General features: G+C 35.8%; 1 protein-coding gene across 1 annotated transcript in view; it reads left to right on the forward strand.

Annotated features, from left to right (window-relative positions):
• Nucleotides 1-20159, forward strand: part of LOC145675775 (tonsoku-like protein) — a 149531-nt gene that overhangs the window by 30049 nt on the left and 99323 nt on the right. Inside the window, exons 6-7 of the mRNA XM_081746456.1 lie at nt 10470-10587; nt 18347-18538. Of these exons, the coding sequence (XP_081602582.1) occupies nt 10470-10587; nt 18347-18538 (310 nt within the window). The remainder of the gene's footprint in view (nt 1-10469; nt 10588-18346; nt 18539-20159) is intronic.

Raw genomic sequence — 20159 nt, forward strand, 5'->3', positions numbered from 1 at the left:
CTTAATCCAGTGATAGGTACTAGTAGCAGTGACTAACATTAGTCGTGCAGTATGCTTACATTAAGACTTTGCTAAACTCACCAAGTGTTCTGAAAGGCTTAGAATTAAAGAAGGGATTACAAGGCTAGTTGGTATTTAAAAGACTTGGGGGTTACTTTCTTCTGAACTCGACAATCAAGTTAAGATACTAGTCGCGAACGCTCTCGCCTTTGGTGCGAGCGGTTCTGGGTTGGATTCCCTGTGGGGACACTCAGTCGGAAAAGTGTAACAGCTTTTTCAGGCCAGCCATCTTGAGTTAGGTTTTTCATTGGCTTCCCTCATTCACACCAGGCAAATACTGGGATGGTACCTAACATAATGGTCAGGCCGCTTCATTCCTTCCCTTTCGTCGGATAGTGTGCTCGCCGAGGGACGTCATCCCTCATATACGCGACTTGCTAAATGGCCTTAGATGCCGATAGCCCAGAAATCTAATTTCTAATTCCTAATCCCAGGTTAAGATAGTCATATTTTTTCTGGCCGTTGAAACACAGTAACAACATCTGTGTAAGTTCCAAAACACAAAAAATACGGGACGCCGTCTCATTACTTTGTGTCAGCTCAACGCAAATTTTGCGTTTCTTATAAGAAACTAAACATGTGTTACAGAAACGAACTGCGTCTGCATTCGACAATGGACTACATTTCCATTGATGAGTACTCGATATATTTTGTAAGTACTTCAATTAAAAATGGAAAGAAATATTTAAGAAACGTTTCCTGTAACTTTAGGAGTTTTAACAACCAGTTCATATCAACCGACTGAATGACCCACTGTGTGTACGTAGGTACACTCATGTCCAAAATGATTGTCGCATATCTATAACTATCTTCTTGTAAGAATATAATGTGATAATGATTTTGCAGGGTACTTTTAATATTGGTACTATGTGTATAATCGGGAATTGTATATTTGTGGTAAATTTCATAGGAAAATAATTATAAATACGAAAATTAGAATGAGTAAAACAAAATGTTGCTAAATGGACAAGAAAGTTTTATTTTCGTTTTATTGTTCTTATTTACTGCTCTTTTGACATGAAATTTGCCACATACATGTCTTTGCTGATTATACACATACTAACATTATAAGTAATACCGGGCGAATTCGTTATGAAATTGTATTCCTACAACAACCTATTTATAGACATGCAACAATAATTTTGGACGAGTGTACCTGGTTCGACTTACAGAGTTATAATAATAATAATAATAATAATAATAATAATAATAATAATAATAATAATAATAATAATACAAGAGGCACCATTGTAGACGTTGCTTATTTTTTGAATACTTTAAAAATTTCAAATTATTAAGATTTCGTTCTAGAAGAAAAAGGAATAGACTAAAATTTTATATTATAAAATTTTTCGAGTCGTCATTTCTCTGTGTATGCTTAACTAAGTAAGATCTGATGGAGCTGTTTTCTGCCCGGAATCAGGCCAGTCAGGAATTCGCTGAGGTCCGAGTTCTCAGGTTAATGAAATTCTGAGATATGTGTTGTGGCTAATCACTGAACTTGCCTCTGATTTACTTCACAGTGAATCAGTCTTGTTTAGTATCCAGTTATGGAACGTCCAAAAGTCTTTTCGTTATACGTCTTGCGAAGTGAATGGCTTTATGTTCTCTTTGTAATCTATGTCCACTTGTCGCTATGCTTATTTTAGAATAACTTCCATTGACGCACTCACGTGCCCGTGAAGCTTGTAAGAATACTGCTAGTGACATATTTCTGTATATGTTTTATGTATTAATATCTGAAGACACCATTTGTAAACAATAATAATAATAATAATAATAATAATAATAATAATAATAATAATAATAATAATACATACTTTTTTTTATAATAATAAACTTTATTTTACGTGCTGAGAACTGCTAAAATACAGCACTTTGTCTTATTCTACATTATTTTAGCAATGAATATATAGTACTAGTGATAAAATTATGTTTACATCTATATCATAAATTATTAATAATAAAAACATTGACAGTGTAGTGTACGTCAATTATTAAAACAAAGAAGTGTCAAAAATTAAAAGTAAAAAAAAAAAAAAATAAATAAATAAAAAATAAAAATAAAAACTACTAAGTATATTTAAATTCTAAAATAAAGTCATATTTTAAGATATGCATTCATTATAGCTTTCTAAAATCCTACAGATTAAAATATGTTTTCTGTTATGCGGTTGCAATAAAATTTTTGCCCTTGTACCATATGTTGGAACTTTAAAATCAACATTTTTAAAAATATAGTCTGAGGTATATTGGTTGTCAAGTAACTTTCCTACAAATACAGATTCAATCAATTTTCTCCTGTCAGCCAGTCGTTCCAAATTAAAATACGTTATCCAATATTCATACGTGCTAGAATAATAGTCAAGTCCTAACTTAAAACAAAGTATTCTAATAAAACACTTTTGCACCATCTCGAGTTTGTTTACGAGAGTTTTTGTTAGGCTGTTCCAAGTCACTGATGCATATTCTAGTTTCGACCTTACCAGTAATTTATATAAGAGTACATATGTATTTGATTGACAGAAAGCAGGCCATTGATTAAACAGGTAACCGATTATTTTTCTTGCTTCATTAAATACATTTTGTATATGATCACCAAAGCGTAGTGACCTGTCAAATGTTACACCTAAATCCTTTATTGTGTCAACTTTCTGTATTACAGTACCTTGTATTTCTTATTTACTTACATAGTATTGCGATTTGTTACTGTAGCTCATGCACTTAGTTTTCAGACATTGATACTCATACCGTTATCCTTGCACCACATAATGATTCTATTTAAGTCATCTTGTAGCCTATCGTTGTCCTCAATATTATTTACTACACTAAAAAGCTTAATGTCATCAGCATAAAGTAAAACATTTGAATGATTTAAGACTGTTGGTAAGTCATTAATAAAAATAGAGAAAAGTAATGGGCCCAGAGGAGAACCTTGAGGAACACCGTTACTAATGCTGGCTGAATCTGACATGACATTTCCAATTTTAATTTGGTATGTTCTACCAGTCAAATAGCTTTCAAAAAATTTTAGGTACAAGGGTGTTACACCTGTATTTGACAGTTTTTTTTAACAGTAATTTATGGTCAACTGAATCAAAAGCTTTACTCATGTCAATATATATGACATCAGTTTGTGATCTACTTTTCATTGCATAGTAGATAAAATCCGTTATTTCACAGAGATTGGTTACAACTGATTTCCCTTTATAAAAGCCATGCTGTGATTTTTGCAGTATATTTTTTACATTAAAAAACTAGGGATGGCCAGAACCGGTTCCTGGTGGAACCGGTTTTCGGGTCTGAACGGATCCGGTTCTAGAAGATCCGGTTCCGGAACCGGTTTTTCGGATCCAGGTCTGGAACCGGTTCTTCGGATCCAGTTCTGGAACCGGTTCTTCGGAACCAGTTCCTCGCGGAACCGGTTCCGCTGGAACTGAAACTTTGTGACCATCCCTACGCTAAACCCGAGCTGCTGGCAAGCTGTGAACAGTATGCTAGATGAAATGGTGGAAGCGACAGGCAGGCGCCCAGGCGGCGGCAGATTGTCTCATTTGGCTAAATAAACTGGGTAACTGGCAAACTCATTGGTTAAACAGGCAAACTGGCCAACTCATGTGGCTAAACACCCACTGGTGGACCAATTTTTTTTTCCGGGGCACAAGCGTGTCTGGCCGGGAAGGCACAAGCGCATGGTCCTCTTTGCATTATTTTTAAAGGTGAACTTTATCCCTCCTTTACGGGTCTTTGGGGGCTTTCGGATCCAGGTCTGGAACCGGTTCCTAAGATCCGGTTCTGGGACCGGGTTTTCAGATCCAGATCTGGAACCGGTTCCTAAGATCCGGTTCTGGAACCGGGTTTTCAGATCTAGATCTGGAACCGGTTCTGAAAACCGGATCTCCGAGAACCGGTTCCTCGTGGAACCGGTTCCGTCGGAACCGGAACTTTGTGGCCATCCCTATAAAAAACAAGTGTTTGTAAATGATGGTTTCAAAAATTTTAGAAAATATGTTCAATAAGGTTATCGGCCTGTAGTTGTTCGGATTTAACTTGTCATTATTCTTGTAAACCGGTACCACATGTACATGTTTCCATTTAGATGGGAATGACCCTGTTCTTAATGAGGTATTGTATATTTTTGACAAGACTGGAGCTATTTCTTTCGAACATGCTTTAAGTATATAATTTGGAAACCTCCCAGGTCCTGAAGATGCTAATGGCCGAAGTTTACCTATTACTTCAGTAACATCATTTTCACATATTACTGGAATCGTTATATTATTGCTGTTCAGATTACTAACTACAGCACAGTCTAGGGTATTAACTTTTAAATTAAAATTATTGTAAAATACATCTTTAAAAACTTAAGCAATTTGCTTTGTCCCTGTAATGGTGGTACCATTGAACAAAATTCTATTTGGCACACTTTTGTCTTGAGACTTTTTAAAGTTATTCCAAAAATACACTTTGTTGGTACAAATACTATTCTCCAACTGCTCAAAATAACATTTTTTAAGTTTATTGTACATTCTTTTAACATTTTTTCTTAAAACCGAAAATTTTTCATAAATGACTAAATTACCAGTTTTCTTAAATTTTACAAAATATTTTGTTTTTTTATTAATTAATGCTTTTAACTCTTTAGTAATCCAAGGAGCTTTGTATTTCTTCTTTGTATAATATGCTTTCTCGGTACATTTGCTTTCAATATATTTTCCAAACAATCTTGCAATAATACCGTACTGTTATTTACATTTCCTGAAAACCTATCTACTTTCATCTCATTTTTAATGTCCTCGTATAATTGATAAAAGTCTGCTCTTACATAGTCATATAACTCACCTTGAGCTTGAGCTGTATCTGCATTTAAGAAATTTAACTTTACGTCAACCTGCCATTCGAATACGAAAGGTGGGTGAAACGTATCTACCTTGACTAATGGACTTACATCAAACCATATTGAGCATTCAGTAATATCAGTTAGAACAAGATCCAATATATTATACGGCAACTGAGAGTCGTATGGTTGATTATACTGCTTTAAGCTAAATATAGACGCTAACTCTAACATCTTCTCAACTTTTGTTTTTAAATAAGAATGCTTAGTTTTTACGATTCCACTATGCCAATCAATACCTGCAGAATTGAAATCCACAAGAAGCAACATTTTCAATCTTTTTTCAATTAATAACTTATTCAGCCAATCACAATAATTTACAAATTCTTTGGGTGGCAAATTAGGTGGAAGATAATGCAAACCTATTAATATTGGGGGATTATTGGGTATATATAACTTTATAATAATCACATCTAGGTTCGGAAACGGTACCTGTACTACGTCATATATTAATCTTTTATTTACAAACATAATACAACCTCCACCTGTACTTTTATTTGTCAGTTGAAGGTTTCTGTCTTTACGTATAACGTTATATTGCTCAGTAAGCTGTTCAAAATGAACTTTGTCATGTTTAAACCAACTCTCAGATATGCATATTAAGTCATAATCAGTGCAATTAACTTCGTCAATAAAGTCTGATTCTTTACTATTTAAACCATTTACATTTTGATAAAACAATATAATTTACTTATCTAATTGATTGCTCATTATGTTTCTATTTAGTTTAAACAGTATTTACACACACAATATTATCTCTGAGTCTTCCATAGAATTCAGTAAAAAGTACTCCTTCCGGCCATGTATTAGCGTTCAAAATGTCATCAAAATTATTTGACAAGACGGAAACATAAAAAGAAGAGTAGCTGTTGTATTTTGTTTTTAATTTTACACATTTTTGTACGTCTATATCAGCACTGTCTTTAACAAAATTCGATAATTCTTCACATGTAACGGTCGGATCGAGTCTTGTAACAAAAACTGCTTTTGTTTGTGCTTTTTTGTTTACTTTTAGCTTATCACTCACCTTTTTTCCTTGCACCAATGTTGATCTAGTTTTGACAGACTCACGTGCCTTCGTGTTATCAGAAACCAAATGCTTTCTTCTATTAACTCGCCACTCGGTGTCTGTGTCTTGCCTCGGGGAACTGACCTTGGCACTGCTAACCTGTATACTATTGTTATTGCTTTGGGGTTGTCCTTGCACCTGAGTTGTATCCTGAGGCGGTTTGTTTACAATTTCAGCATACATTGCGTTTGTTACTGTGTTGGATTTTTCTAACAACTGAACTAACTTCACATTTTCTTGCTTGAGAGAAATGACTTCAGCCTTAAGGGTTTCATAATTATCACTCACAGTTCGTAAAGCTGCCAGCACTTCTTTCAAACATGCAGACACAACACTACAACATTTGCTGCAGTTCACAATTTCATTTTCTGTTTTGTAGTCGCTAATTGAATTATTTTCAAATTCTTCTTCACTACACGACTCTATTAATGAGTTACCATTGTTTAAAACTTCAGATACTTTCGTTGTCTTCACAATAGTTGGGGTCACTACTGTGTTGTCGTCCCTCTTCTTGATGCAGTCATGGCATTTATATAGTGAAACACCTTTTGCCATGTATATTTCATACTCAACACGTCCAAATTTCAAACAATTTTTAACATGAAATCGATTTTTGCACACACAACAAGATAAAATCAACTGTTTGCCAAATATTGGCTTCCTGCATAAAGCACATGAATCTTCAGCCGGCGCCATGTTGAATAATAATAATAATAATAATAATAATAATAATAATAATAATAATAATAATAATAATAATAATAATAATAATAATAATAATAATAATAATAAAGTGACTTCCTTCGCAGCACACGAATGATTGTGCTTCTCGTGGCATAGCGGACATGGTATCAGTGTTGTCGTTTCCTTTCTTATTCCAGAATTTCACCTAAGGAAAAGCTCACTACTAGCTTTTGACCATGATTCGAACCATTCATTTTGATTTTGTTAAGAAAACTTTGTTTAGTTTGCCTCTTTTGTCCCTAGGCTATTTCTCCATTATTTTGTGAGGCCGCGGTGGCTCAGTGGTAGAGCGCATACCTCTGGTGCATGGAGTCCCTCGTTCGATCCCAGCTCGCGCCAAGTGAACTTTGTGGTGGACAAACACCATGTGCGTGAGTTTTTTCGGGGTTCTCCCGTTTCCTCTCACTTTCTTAATTCCACCATTTCATTCATTTCTCATCATCACCGTCTTCTTTAATCTAGCCGGCATAAGCGTGGGACGTAAAACTCAAAGATTTCATTTTACTTCATTTCTCCACTATTGTGTAACGTTGTCTGGTTGTGATATCTAGAAAGGACAGTAAGAGCAGTACGCAACTCTCACATTTTGACCTTATTTTCCGTTTACTTGATATTTATGTAGATCAATTTTCAGCTCACAACTGCTAGAATGCAGTTGTTGTTGTTAGTGATAACTTCATTACAAAAAAGCTATTATAAAAAGTCAAAATGTTAAGTTATAAGCTTCATATCCTTGTGTCCTGAACAAGAGTTGGCAATTAATAATATGGAAGATTCATACAGTAGCGTAAAAATGATAAATTTAGCTTTCCGATGAATTTGGACAGCCCTAGCTCTGAAACTATGCACTTTCCCCACAGGTCCATATTAACTTTTACTTTTATTTTGATGTTTGGAATCATCACTTATAGTTTGTCGGTATAGTTCATTAACGCCCTGTATATCTGTCTATCTATCTATATCTATATAAAAGTTACCGAAAACAAATTACAAACGCCTTTAGCTATTTTACTGAAAAAATGACTGTTCTGGGGCTCCGGTCTGAGGAAAGAAAAAGAAATAAAAAAAAGATACCGTTCTAGCCGGATTTAGGTTTGATGAGACGTTAAGCTATTGAAGGTAATTGGACTTTTATATATCTAGCTGTCCTTTGTCAACTGACATTGTAGGGAGCAGGCTAGCAGGAGGGGTCTCTTACTTACATCATAGAAGCACACTATTGCTGTATGTAGATTTGGTATTATCTATTTTTATCTTATTTTTGAAAATGTACAACAATTTTTTTGTGCCCCCAAGAGAGTGGGGCCCTGAGCTATGCCTTTTTAGCTTGCATGTAAATCTGACACTGCTCACCGTATGCACAGCAAAATGTATTAACCTGTTCAAAATTTGTTTTACTTTCTTTTTACATATAGTAAGTTTATTATGTCATGAAGCTTATAATACTGACATCGCGTGTAAATGTGTGATTTTGCTTTATTTCATGAAATCTTCAACCCTTTAAACATATGTTACCAGAAAATACCATAATGTTTTCAAATATTACGTCTTGCATGGAGCTCCTTCGTGGCTAAGCGGTTAGCATACGCGCCTTTGGCTTGAGAGACCCGGGTTCGATTCCCGGCGGGAGCTCATGTGATTCGGATTCCACGTTAATCAGTAGGTCCCGTCTAATATAGTCTCGTTGCTGAAAGGACGTTAAATTCAAAATCAACTCAATTACGTCTTGCACCATTCTGGTTTTGTTGTTTTTTTCTTGGCTGCAAGAACACCACCAAGGATGGCGTGGGGACCGTCGAATAGGCAGCGAAACAATTAACGCAACACGTAAAACAGATGTAGTCATTGTAGTCTATTCGTAGGTATTACTCCAGGGTGGCTATCGCTCACGAAAGGCATGAAAAAGTCATAAAATCTGAAAACGGCCATGAAAGTCACGAAAAAGTCACGAAATTTAACTTTTGGGTCTTGATTTTTTTTAACTGTGCAAATGTAAGTACAGATTGAAAAATTTTGTTCTATAAAACGTCAAAATTCACCACCAAATACGTTTATGATCGGCTTTAGACGCTACCAAATTGCAAGCAAAATACGTTTGTATTGCATGGATGACAATTCGGCCTAATTCGCACCCAAATTCGCTCTTGAAAATGTTAGAAAATTTTATGATTTGGTAAAGAAAAGGTCACGAAAAAGTCACGAAATTTCATTTTGGAATTTTAATAGACACCCTGTACTCCTACTGCAATCTCTTGTTTTTAATCGTTCTAGATTTAAAATATAAAAAATCAGGGACCGCGGTGGCTCAGTTGTAGAGCGTTCACTTCTGGTGCATGGGGTCCCGGGTTCCAACCCTGCTCCCGCCAAGTGAACTTTGTGGTGGACAAACGCCGTGTGCATGGGTTTCCTCTTGGTTCTCTCGTTTCCTCCCACTTTCTTCATTTCACCATTTCATTTATTTCTCATCATCACTCTCACGTTTAACCTTGCTGGCATAAACGTGGGACGTAAAACGCAAAAATTTCATTTTTAAAAATATAAATCATGTATTCAATTTGCGTTGTAAATTACCTTAAATTTGATTTAAACTATTCGCTGACCAAAATAATACGTTTGTTGTAAATATATATATATATATATATATATATATATATATATATTAGCGTGTAACAGTTTCGCCAAGTGTCTGAAGAAGCCAAAATGGAAACTGTTACACGTTAATAATCTTTACAATGAACGTATTGTTTTGCTCAGAGAGTAGTTTAAATCAAATTTAAGTCTATAAAATGCAAAGCTTGTAGAATGGAAAACATTAAAATGATCGTATTTTTAGTATCGTACATCGTACAGGCAACCAAATTACGGCATTCATACAGTAAAATTATTGTTCGATTTCCAACCGTGTCTGTTAGAATAGTACAAGGAAAATGAGTAAGACCCAAGGGGGTTCGTAAGGATCTAGTTCGTTTTTGTATTTTACTTAGCCTCTGGAAAACAGTCCAGGTTTTGTGACCAGAAGTGTATGATCACAGTCTGGCGAGAAGTATATAACCCCAATGTTCACAATCTGGTCACGATTTCAAAACTTCTATCATCGCTAACGCAATAGTACAACCAAGATTGTGCCAACGATATAAAATATGGACACCTGATGATTGGAAGAGCTAGCCGTCTTGTTTTCAACAATACAAGTGACATATACTGTAGACTTCCTACATCTACCATTTAACATGGTGTGGGATATTCCTTTAGTCTATTATTATTCTCAGAGGGCGAATTACGTGAACATTTTACGTGACTAGGGATTCATCTCATAATAAACATTGCTTGTTTACAACGACGCAGTCTTCCATGGTGCCGATGCACATAGGCATCATTTGTGAAACAACATAACAAAGTTCAACAGTTTGGCGTAGTCAACTACGCGACTTGTACATTATTTATTAAACATCTGTAGTCAGTTTTAGTGCAGCAAGTCCGTTGCAGATTTCTTCCCCCGTCGTTGACACAAGTGCGTGAAGAATAGTGCACTATTCCTCTGGAACGATTAATGAGATATACACTTCAATTCCGTGTTAAATATACGCTGTACTAAATGCTAAACGTTCTCCAGCGTATTATTAATAAGGTCCCATTTTCTTATTCTGTCCCCATTATTTTGACAATATTCAATCTATCTATCATATTGTTTCTGTTTAGGTTAACTGGAGTTGGAACTTTGGAGTTATTCGACATGAGGGCTCGCCTTCTTCTTAATCTTGGCTTGGTTTTAGAGTGCCAGAAAGACATTGGACGTGCGGAGGAGCTTTTCAAACAGGTATGTTAACATTATATCTAAATTTAAAATTTAGTGTTACAGGACCTAAGATTTTCTAAATCAGTAGGTGTCGAATTATCAACAAATGGTTAAACTATGAAGTATTATTATTATTATTATTATTATTATTATTATTATTATTATTATTCACTTGGTATTACTTAAGAGGTCCTGATACACGGCAAGAGGTTTCAGTTTCTTTATAGTTTCCTGCTACCCTTTTCACCTTTACTTACCAGATTTTCTCTTTAATTCTTCCTCTGCTGCGTGAGCTTCGTGGCTAAGCGGTTAGCGTACGCACCTTTGGCATGGGAGATACGGGGTCGATTCCCGGCTGGAACTCACGTGGTTCGGAATCTACTTTAATCAGGGTTTGAAAAAACCCGGGTATTTTTGAAAAAAACCAACCCACCTGGGCCATATGGGTTTTTTTGGGTATTTTCGGGTTTTATTGTTTTTTTCGGGTTTAATTGCTTTTTTTTCGAAATATTTCAATGTCTTTGGGGTAAAAGTGTTAAAATGTGATTTATATTTTAAGATTGTCATTGTCGCAACTTGCAACAATTTTCTGTTCAATACTGTTTTGAAAAAATGGCCGCCATTTTGAAATTTTATATTGAATCGACGAGGTAATCTATACAGCAAATTTAGAATGTCTCTTGCTTCTACCCTCAAAATTTCAACTTAAAAGTCCGAAAATTGCAGCCTGTAGCGTGGATACACGCTACTTGAAAAATAGCCACCATTTTGAAATTTTACGTTGGACCGCCACCAAAATACATATACAGCTAATTTAGTGTCTCGTTCTTCTACTCTGAAAATGTGTTTTTTGAAGACCGAAAATCGCGTTTTGTAGCGTGGATATCCGCTATTGTGAAAAAATGCCGCTATTTTGAAATTTTAAGTTGGTATGCCGCCAAAATCTATGTAGGAAATTTAGTGTATCTCGTGCTTGTACCCTGAAAATTTAAACTTAAAAGACCGAAAGTTGTACCCTGTAATATGTGTGTCGTACAGGCAGACAAACGAACAAATGTAGATCAAATCATTCCAGGAGTCTCAGTAACGTTCACTACATACAGTATGAATATGAAATATATTTATTAAAACAAAGATATAATTCATGTATTATAAAATAAATGTCTCAAAATATCTTACATGGCAAATATTTTCCAATCGTAAAATAAATGGTTTTATTGTTGAAGTTCACTTCCAATGCTTTGTGCATTCAATTGCGGGAATTTCCCGAGCACTTTTTTCATGACAGGTTTTCCCCGAAAATGCAACTTTCTTGACTGTACTGTACATCGACACTTCCACTAGTACGGAAGTTTAAATTCAGCACCTGAAATAGGAGGGTTACATAGTCTTCGGAACTCCGAGCGTTAAGCTTCTTAAATTTGAGAAGAATTTTTACACTGTTGCTGGTGTTGATTCTCCAGAATGCTTACTTGAAGAGTAGCAACTAATGACTGAACTAAACTGTTGTTGGAAAACCAAATTTTGCTGAAGATTACTTATGTTACCATCTAATGATGATATAATACTATTAGCTTTACTATTGTATTTACATATTTACTGGTGATACAGGCACCTATGGCCTTAAACTCGTAAAATGTATAAGGGATAACGTCCCACGGCGTCGCCGAGCACACTATTCACGGAAAGTATTTTCTAAAATATTAAATTGCGTATTTTACTTCAAATAGGCTATAAACACAATCCATACATTAGTTTGTTCTTATAATTATCTCAAGCTAAGGTAAGCTTTTCTATTCTTTCAGTGCATTCAGAACTTAATATAGGTTTAACATTGAATGTGGTGTACTCTAACATGAAAGCATCTAATTCGCCCAAGGGAAGTCCAAAATCTGAGTAAGTCACTTTCAATGTGATCATCTTAGTTGTACCGATAATATACTACGGAAAAGCTTAAAAACCCAGGTGGGTTTTAAAGTGTTTTTTTTTTCAGGTGGGTCCAACCCGAAAATTCCGGTGGGTTTTTTCGGGCTGGACCCACTTGGGCAAACCCTGACGTTAATTAGTAGGTTCTGTCTTATATAGCCTTGCTGCTGAAAAGGACGTTAAACTGAAAATCAACTCAACTAAGCTCTCTATTTTTGCAGCTTGGTAGTTTAGTAACGATAAATACCATCTGAAATCTTCACTGTGTTATTAAAAGCAATCCTTTATGTTTTTAAGAGCCGATCACGAGAAGAGTAAATTTTTAAATACTTCTTCTGTTAGGAAAAGAGTTAATATCCGTAAATTAAAATACAGTATTTATTCTTTCTTTTGTTCCTCAGAATATTACCTCCTTTTGAATACCCCAACATTTTTCCTGCTTTTGTTTACCTTCAACATTGTTCTCTGTACTTTCTCCAATGTATATTATACAATTGAAAGCGTTATGTTTGTGACTGTTAATCTTTCGAATTACCGGACCAATCTCGATCAAATTTTCAACATAGATGAGGTTCAGCTCTATGATGGTTTTTATCATTTCACTTTGACGGTGCATCTTATCGGAAACGAAGGGGGTATATAAATATATACATAGATAGATAGATATAGATATAAAAGAATGAAAGTGACTCTCTTTGTGACTTCATCACTCCTGAACCACCCAACCAATCTTGATTAAATTTTGCACATAAATCAGGTTCGGGCCAAGGATGGTTTGTATCATATCACTTTGATAATGCAACGTAGGAGAGGGAGAGGGGGAGAAACATTTAGAAGTGATCAAAAATGACCAATATTAGTGTCGAATCTATAGTTTTCGGCGTCGCTGAGATGAACAGTACCACTTTCGATCCCGTGCCCTGCAACTTGGCGGAGGAGGAAGGGGAGATATATAAAAATGATCGCAAATGACTGATATTAGAGTCGAATCCATAGTTTTCGGGGTCGCTGAGACGAACAGTGATACATCCGATGTCGTTTAAATCCATGCCACTAGAAACAAAAATAGCATATTTCACGGATACCAAACACATGAAATAAAGAGCTGTGCATTTAAATTTTTTATTTTAACCCAGCGAAGCGGGTAATCAATGTTAGTACTTTCTAAATGTCTTTTCCAGTTTTACCTAAGATAGTTTATTATTTTGAAACCTTTTAATTGTTTTCAATATTTTTCACAATAGGAATATTTTGTTAGTGAAACGTGTTACTTCACACGAAATGGGGCCACATTAGTCCAGGGAGAGAGCTTTCAACTCTGGTGCGAGAAGTCTCTGGTCTGATCCCACGGCATGTGTATTTGTGGTGGACAGCATCATATTCGTGCATTTTCTCGGACTTCTTCCGTTTCCTGCCACATTCCCATTCCAACTATCTATCTATTAAATGCTACAAAAGCAATAAAAATGCCAGAGCTACAACCTCTAACTTTTGATTTCAAACCTTTGATTTACGGTTATTTGTAATTTCACGTTTAACAAGGACAAATATTTGAAAATATGTGCACTTTAAATAAATAATTTAAATAGATCTTTTTTATGAAGTTTATCTTTTTAAAATTATTGTTCAAAGCCTTTGTATTTTAATAAATCTCCAAAATCAATGCAAATGAATTGTGCTGCCATCTTTGGAGTTCTTTTAAATTATACATTTGTGGACGTTTATATGTTTGTGGCCAATCCTTTCGACAATGAGATCTCGGAAACTAAGGCTCTAGAAAGATGACGTGTTCACTGATCGATTGCAAATTTTGTGTAGATTGTCCAGTTCTAACTGAATATTTAAAAAACATGACCATTATTTCTTTATTACATTTTTACGGTTACACCGGAAGTGTTGAAATAAAAAAAAAAAAGAAAATAAAGCATCATATCCTACGCCATATATATTCCAACACCACATGATTGTATACCGGGGTTGTATATCTCTGAGGCGTTTGTTTCATGGTTAAATTATAATGAAAAACGAAGGATAACCATTTCTCCAGTCTAAGTTGAATCTTTATTGTTTGGGGTGTTTTGCCCAATGAACACCATATATCACTGGCATTATAATGTATTGTTTGTGTAATGTATTTGTTTATTACATGCTGCATGCAAGAAGAAAGAAAACACTGATCATATATAAATTAAAAACTCCAACCGGAAGTAGGCTCAAATCTTGCAAACGGTGCGAGATATTGAAAAAGTAATCGAAAAAAATCTCCCCTTTACGGTATCTCTTGCCGATTGTTAACAAGACTGTTTCACTTGTGTCTGTAAAGGGACATGTACAGATGTGAAGAATAACAAGGAGATTCATGCTCATATGTGAATGATGTGCTGTGTAAAGAGCGCAGGTTCAGCTAGTTCTTCAATAATTTTTGTTTGTTTGTTTCTTTGTTTTAAGTTGTCGGTCTCTTTTAAGCTAAAGGGTATAGCTGCTGGAATTAACATTAAATATTACATTTCATTATTTCACATTTAGTACTATGTAGTAGTCAGAAGTTATAATGTTCACTGTTCAATATCATCGATTGCCATGTCAGACGAACTAGAGCTCTGAGATAGCTTTTCGGTTTCTGAGTCATAACTGTCTCCTTATCAAGAGAAGATAAAACTTGAGTATACATAGCCAGACTAGCAGGATTGCCAGAAAATAAGATAGTGTTATTGTTCAATATCTTTATTGTGTGCTGGCTAAAGGAATTGAGAAACACAAATGTGACGATGCTGAAAACAATTGGCGAGGAAGCAAGATTAATTGATTGCTTTGAATGTGAAATCCGGAATGAGTCGAATCGAGTATTAACTTCTCCTATGACGATATATACTACAATTGAAGAGTGGGGGCACGGTGGCTCAGTGGTAGAGCATTCACCATGATTCGAGGGTTTTTTTGGTGCGATCCCAGGATGTGTGACTTCGTTGTGGCAACATCGTCTCCGTGGGTTTCTTCGTAGTTGTCCTATTTCCGCCTAGATTCTGATTCCGTCAATTCCTTTCATAAACATGCGCTTTCATTCAATCATCTGTGTCCTTCTAACCTACAAGACATAATCGTAAAACGGGAAATTGAAGGATTTGATTCTCCATTTACAATTGAAAGATTTCTTTCTTTCTTTCTTTTTTAGAAAAGATATATGTTTAAAAGAATTTCCTGTATATATATACACACACACACACACACACATATATATATATATATATATATATATATATACAGTAGACTCTTGCTAATCCGGCCATTACGTGCACATATGATTGCCGGATTCGCGGAAGTACCTGACTATTGAGAGGTACGGAAATTACTACTAGTTTGAACACATAGGGACTATACAAGCTGTACTTTATTAAATCCAAAGACACTGTAAATTTATTTACACAGAAAATTTAGTCGTTCACTTTGAATATATAATTAATAGTATCACTCACTATGAAACCTGTCACGATTTGTTTTTCACAATGATGATACACGAGATTAAGTGTAATGCACTTCCTTTTAGAAGCCATCTTATGTACTGAACTTTACTGTAAAAAAAAAAAAAAAAAAAAAAGTCTCAATTTTAAATATATGTATAACATTATTTAACATTTGTAGCTAACAACATTGTTGCTGATGACATTCATTGTTATTTCTGCTTGAGCGACTAGAGGCGAATTGGTTACAGTCTAGTATATATATATATATATATATATAGTGTTATATATATATATATATATATATAGGGTGTTACAAACATTTGTCACAATATTTTGAAAATAGATTCCTCACATCAAAATAAGAAAAAAAGTTTATATGGACGTGTGGTCGGAAGTGCATAGTTTCGTAGTTATAGGGTGTCGAAAATGTGAAAAAAAAAAAAAAAAAACTTTAAAGGTCCTTAGTTCCACTACTATAGGACCAATTAAAGTCGGGTCAAAACATGACTGAGGAACTAGTACGTGAACTACCCAAATATTTATCTTTCAAAACCTCCAGGTACTTGCACAATCATTTTTAGAGAGGCTGTTTGGGAATACTTGATCATTCTCCACTCACCTTTCTAAAAAAATGGTGTGCAAGTACTGGAGCATTCTTAAACGTGAATATTTGAATAGTTCACATAGCAATTCCTCAGTGATGTCTTGACCGACTCCGATAGGTCCCATAATAGTGGACCTATGAATTTGTAAAGTTAACTTGTTTCACGTTTTCGTGGCTCGCGTAGCGTAATCACTAACGCTCTCGCCTTCGGTGCGAGCGGCCCCGGGTTCGATTTCCGGTGGGGTCACTCGGTCGAAAAAGTGTAACACGCTCTTTCAGGCCAGCCACTCTGAATGAGGTTTTCCTGGGTTTTCCTCATTCACACCAGGCAAATGCCAGGGTGGTACCTAACTTATAGGCCCCAGGCCTCTTCCTTCCTTCCCCAATCCTTTCTTCCTTCCCTTTCCCCGGATTGTGTGCTCGCCGAGAGACGTCATCCCTCAAATCGTGACGGGCTAGATGGCCTTAGATGCCGAAAACCCAGAAATCTAAATCCTAAATCCTTGTTTCACGTTTTCGGCACTTGATGACTCCGAAACTATTCATTTTTGAGCATAGGTTCATAAGAACTTTTTTCTTACTTTGATGTGAGGAAACTGTTCCCAAAATATTGTAACACATTTTTGTTACACTCTATATAATTTATAAGCTCGTAAATTATCCTATCATCATCATCATAATCATCATAGGTATTCTGCCTTTATTGGCAGGTCATTGCCGCAGCTGTGAAGCTTCCATGCTCCACGGTCCTCCGCTATCTTCTTCGTCTTCGCGTATGATCTTTCTGTTTTCATATCATCCATTAATTGTAGTCTCCTTCGCTCCCTCCCTCTTTCCCGCCACCATACCTTCTAGGACGTCCCTCATGATACAATCTCTTCTTAGGCAATGTCCCAACCAGTTTCTCTTCCTCTTCCTAATAATATCTAAAAGTGTTCTTTTCTCACCCATCATTTCTAACATTCTCATTCGTTTTCCGCTCGACCCAACTAATTCTTTCCATTCTTCTCCACATCCACATTTCGAAGGCTTCCAGTCGATTTTCATCATCTTTACGTAATGTCCACGTTTCCGTCCCATACAGTACAGCACTCCACACGAAGCATTTTATGAGTCTTTTTCTCAACTCTTTATTCAAGGTCCCACAAAACAGACTTTTCTTCCTCCTAAAGGCTTCTTTCGCTATTCCTATCCTTGCTTTTATTTCACGTTCGCACTTCATGTTATTACTAAGAATACTACCCAGATATCGAAAACTGTTCACTTGTTCTATTTTCTCCCCTTCTACTTCTATATTTGACACAGACCCCTTCTTCCAGTCACCATGGATTTTGTCTTTCTAACATTTATTTTCATCCCATATTCTTCAAAGCCCTTTCTCATTTTTTCTAACATTTTATTGATTTCCTTTTCAGATTCTGCAACAAGCGCCATATCGTCTGCATATCTTATGCATCTAATCATTCTACCTCCTACCGAAATGCCATCATCATCATGTAGGCTCTTTTTCACTATCTCTTCTAGATAGACATTAAATAGTGTTGGCGAGCGGCAGCATCCTTGTCGAACTCCCCTTCCAATTGCACTCTCTATCCTAAATAAGAACTAATTCTACCCAAATCTATCGTAGATAGATTTGAACCAACTCGGTTTTCTATGGCGCGGAACCAATTTCCTCGTTGTGTAAGGTATTCCTATAGAATAATTTGATTTATACCTAAGTGAATTTAAAACTCAGGAATTTAAATCTTAAGTATGGTATTTACATATTTATTTATTTATTTTTCAGGCTATTGAGATTACAAAGAAGCACGACATTTTCGAAACTTTATACCGGTGTTACTTGTCTTTGGGTGCTCTGTATTATAGACAGATGGACAGTGGGAAAGCCTTCAAGTGCGTGGGATTTGCTTTAGACGTTGCCAGTCGTTTACCAGAGAAGAGTAAGCTGATGTGCGAGGCGTTATCCTTGAAAGCAGAGGTGAGATTCATTTGCTTGAACGTAGAAGTATTAAACGTAGTTATCAGTTAGTTTATCTAATGGCCGGTAATACTTTAGTTGGCAAGTAAGAAAGTGTGGGGGGCTTGAGATAATTTAACGTTTAAAAATTTGTTTTACAAGCTGTTTCGAAAGTCCCTTACCACTCCTTTTAAAATTCGTACGGATGTATTTAATTGAACTTGATGTAGAAAATATATATATATACAATAGGACTAGGGGCACACCTTTTTCATGATGGTTAGCGGACAGGAGTTATGATACACAAAATAAGATAATCTACGAGATGTAATATGCAAGGAAAATTTATTTTTTGAAAGAATCTGCGCTGATGATGGTAATAAATTTCTGCCGAAATGGTCACAGCTGAATTATAATTTGCATGTTTTTGTATGAGTACAGATTTAATAAGTACTAAATGTGGATTTTGTTAAAATCAAGTGGCAATATATTATTTGTGTAAGTTTGTTAATAATGTCATGAATTTATCAGTGTCCTACTGCTTTTCACAATGGTATCAATTATGTTGGCTTTTACTTCAGTTGCCAATGTTTTAGTTTTGTTATAAGTCACTAGACACAGATTCCAACTGGAATCTCTGGGATATTATCAGAACAAATATTTATGCTACCGATAATCTAGTTTCAGTTTAAACATTTGTGATGCAAAAAGGAGCACGTCAATAAATACCGATTTGTAATGTTTATGATCTCTTTGTGTGTAAAAGTTTTCCCGTCAAATATATACTCTGAAAATATTGATGAGACGATAATACGAAGATAAGGGAGTGAAAGGTAACGTAGACGGATGTAAAATAAAGATGTTACAAACTATACAAGGTGATTCAGGAGCAATGTCACATATTTTGTGAGGTGATTCCACATAGAAAATAAACCGAAAAAGTTCTATGAATATGTGTCCGATTTTCGATCGGTACGGAAATGGAGCGGGTTGAAGAGTACTCACATCCATGAACGATTATGAAGATAAGTGTGAATGTTATTTACCCAAATGCTATGGTGGACAGAATAATGGTGTGACAGGTGACTGATCCATCCTTCAAGAGGTGTTCAAAACGTCCCTCACCCATCTCAATGCACTTGTCAACATGTTGGGGAGCGTGTTGTGTTGCACATGGAACATTATCTCGGCGGGCTTTAATGCGGGTAACAGCGTTAGTGATGCGAGCTACAAGTTCTTCACGTGTATCCATCTTTGTAGCGTACATATTCCCGTTTAACCAGCCCCATAAACAGAAGTCTAATGAGGTTAGGTCGGGTAATCTGGGAGGTCAGTTAATGAGTCCGCCACTGCAGATCCACCGTTGAGGAAATGTGTTATTCAGATACTGGGATATTTGTTTGGCACAGTGAATCGGTGCAATACTCAAGCACTACATGCACACGGCCCCACGACTGCTCACTGATCCAACGCACAATTGCACACTGAGTATGCTTGCAGCTGCTGCCTTGTTGTGACGTCGCAGTGCTGCTATCTGTTGGAGGACCCCACATCTCTTGTAGGATGGATCAGTCATCTGTCCCACCATTATTCTATCCCACAGCGCCTACACAACATTTCGGTAAGTAATATTCATACTTGT

This window comes from Thermobia domestica, chromosome 18 (genome assembly GCF_964235325.1).
Source record: "Thermobia domestica chromosome 18, izTheDome1.hap1.1, whole genome shotgun sequence".
Taxonomy (NCBI): Eukaryota; Metazoa; Arthropoda; class Insecta; order Zygentoma; family Lepismatidae; genus Thermobia; species Thermobia domestica.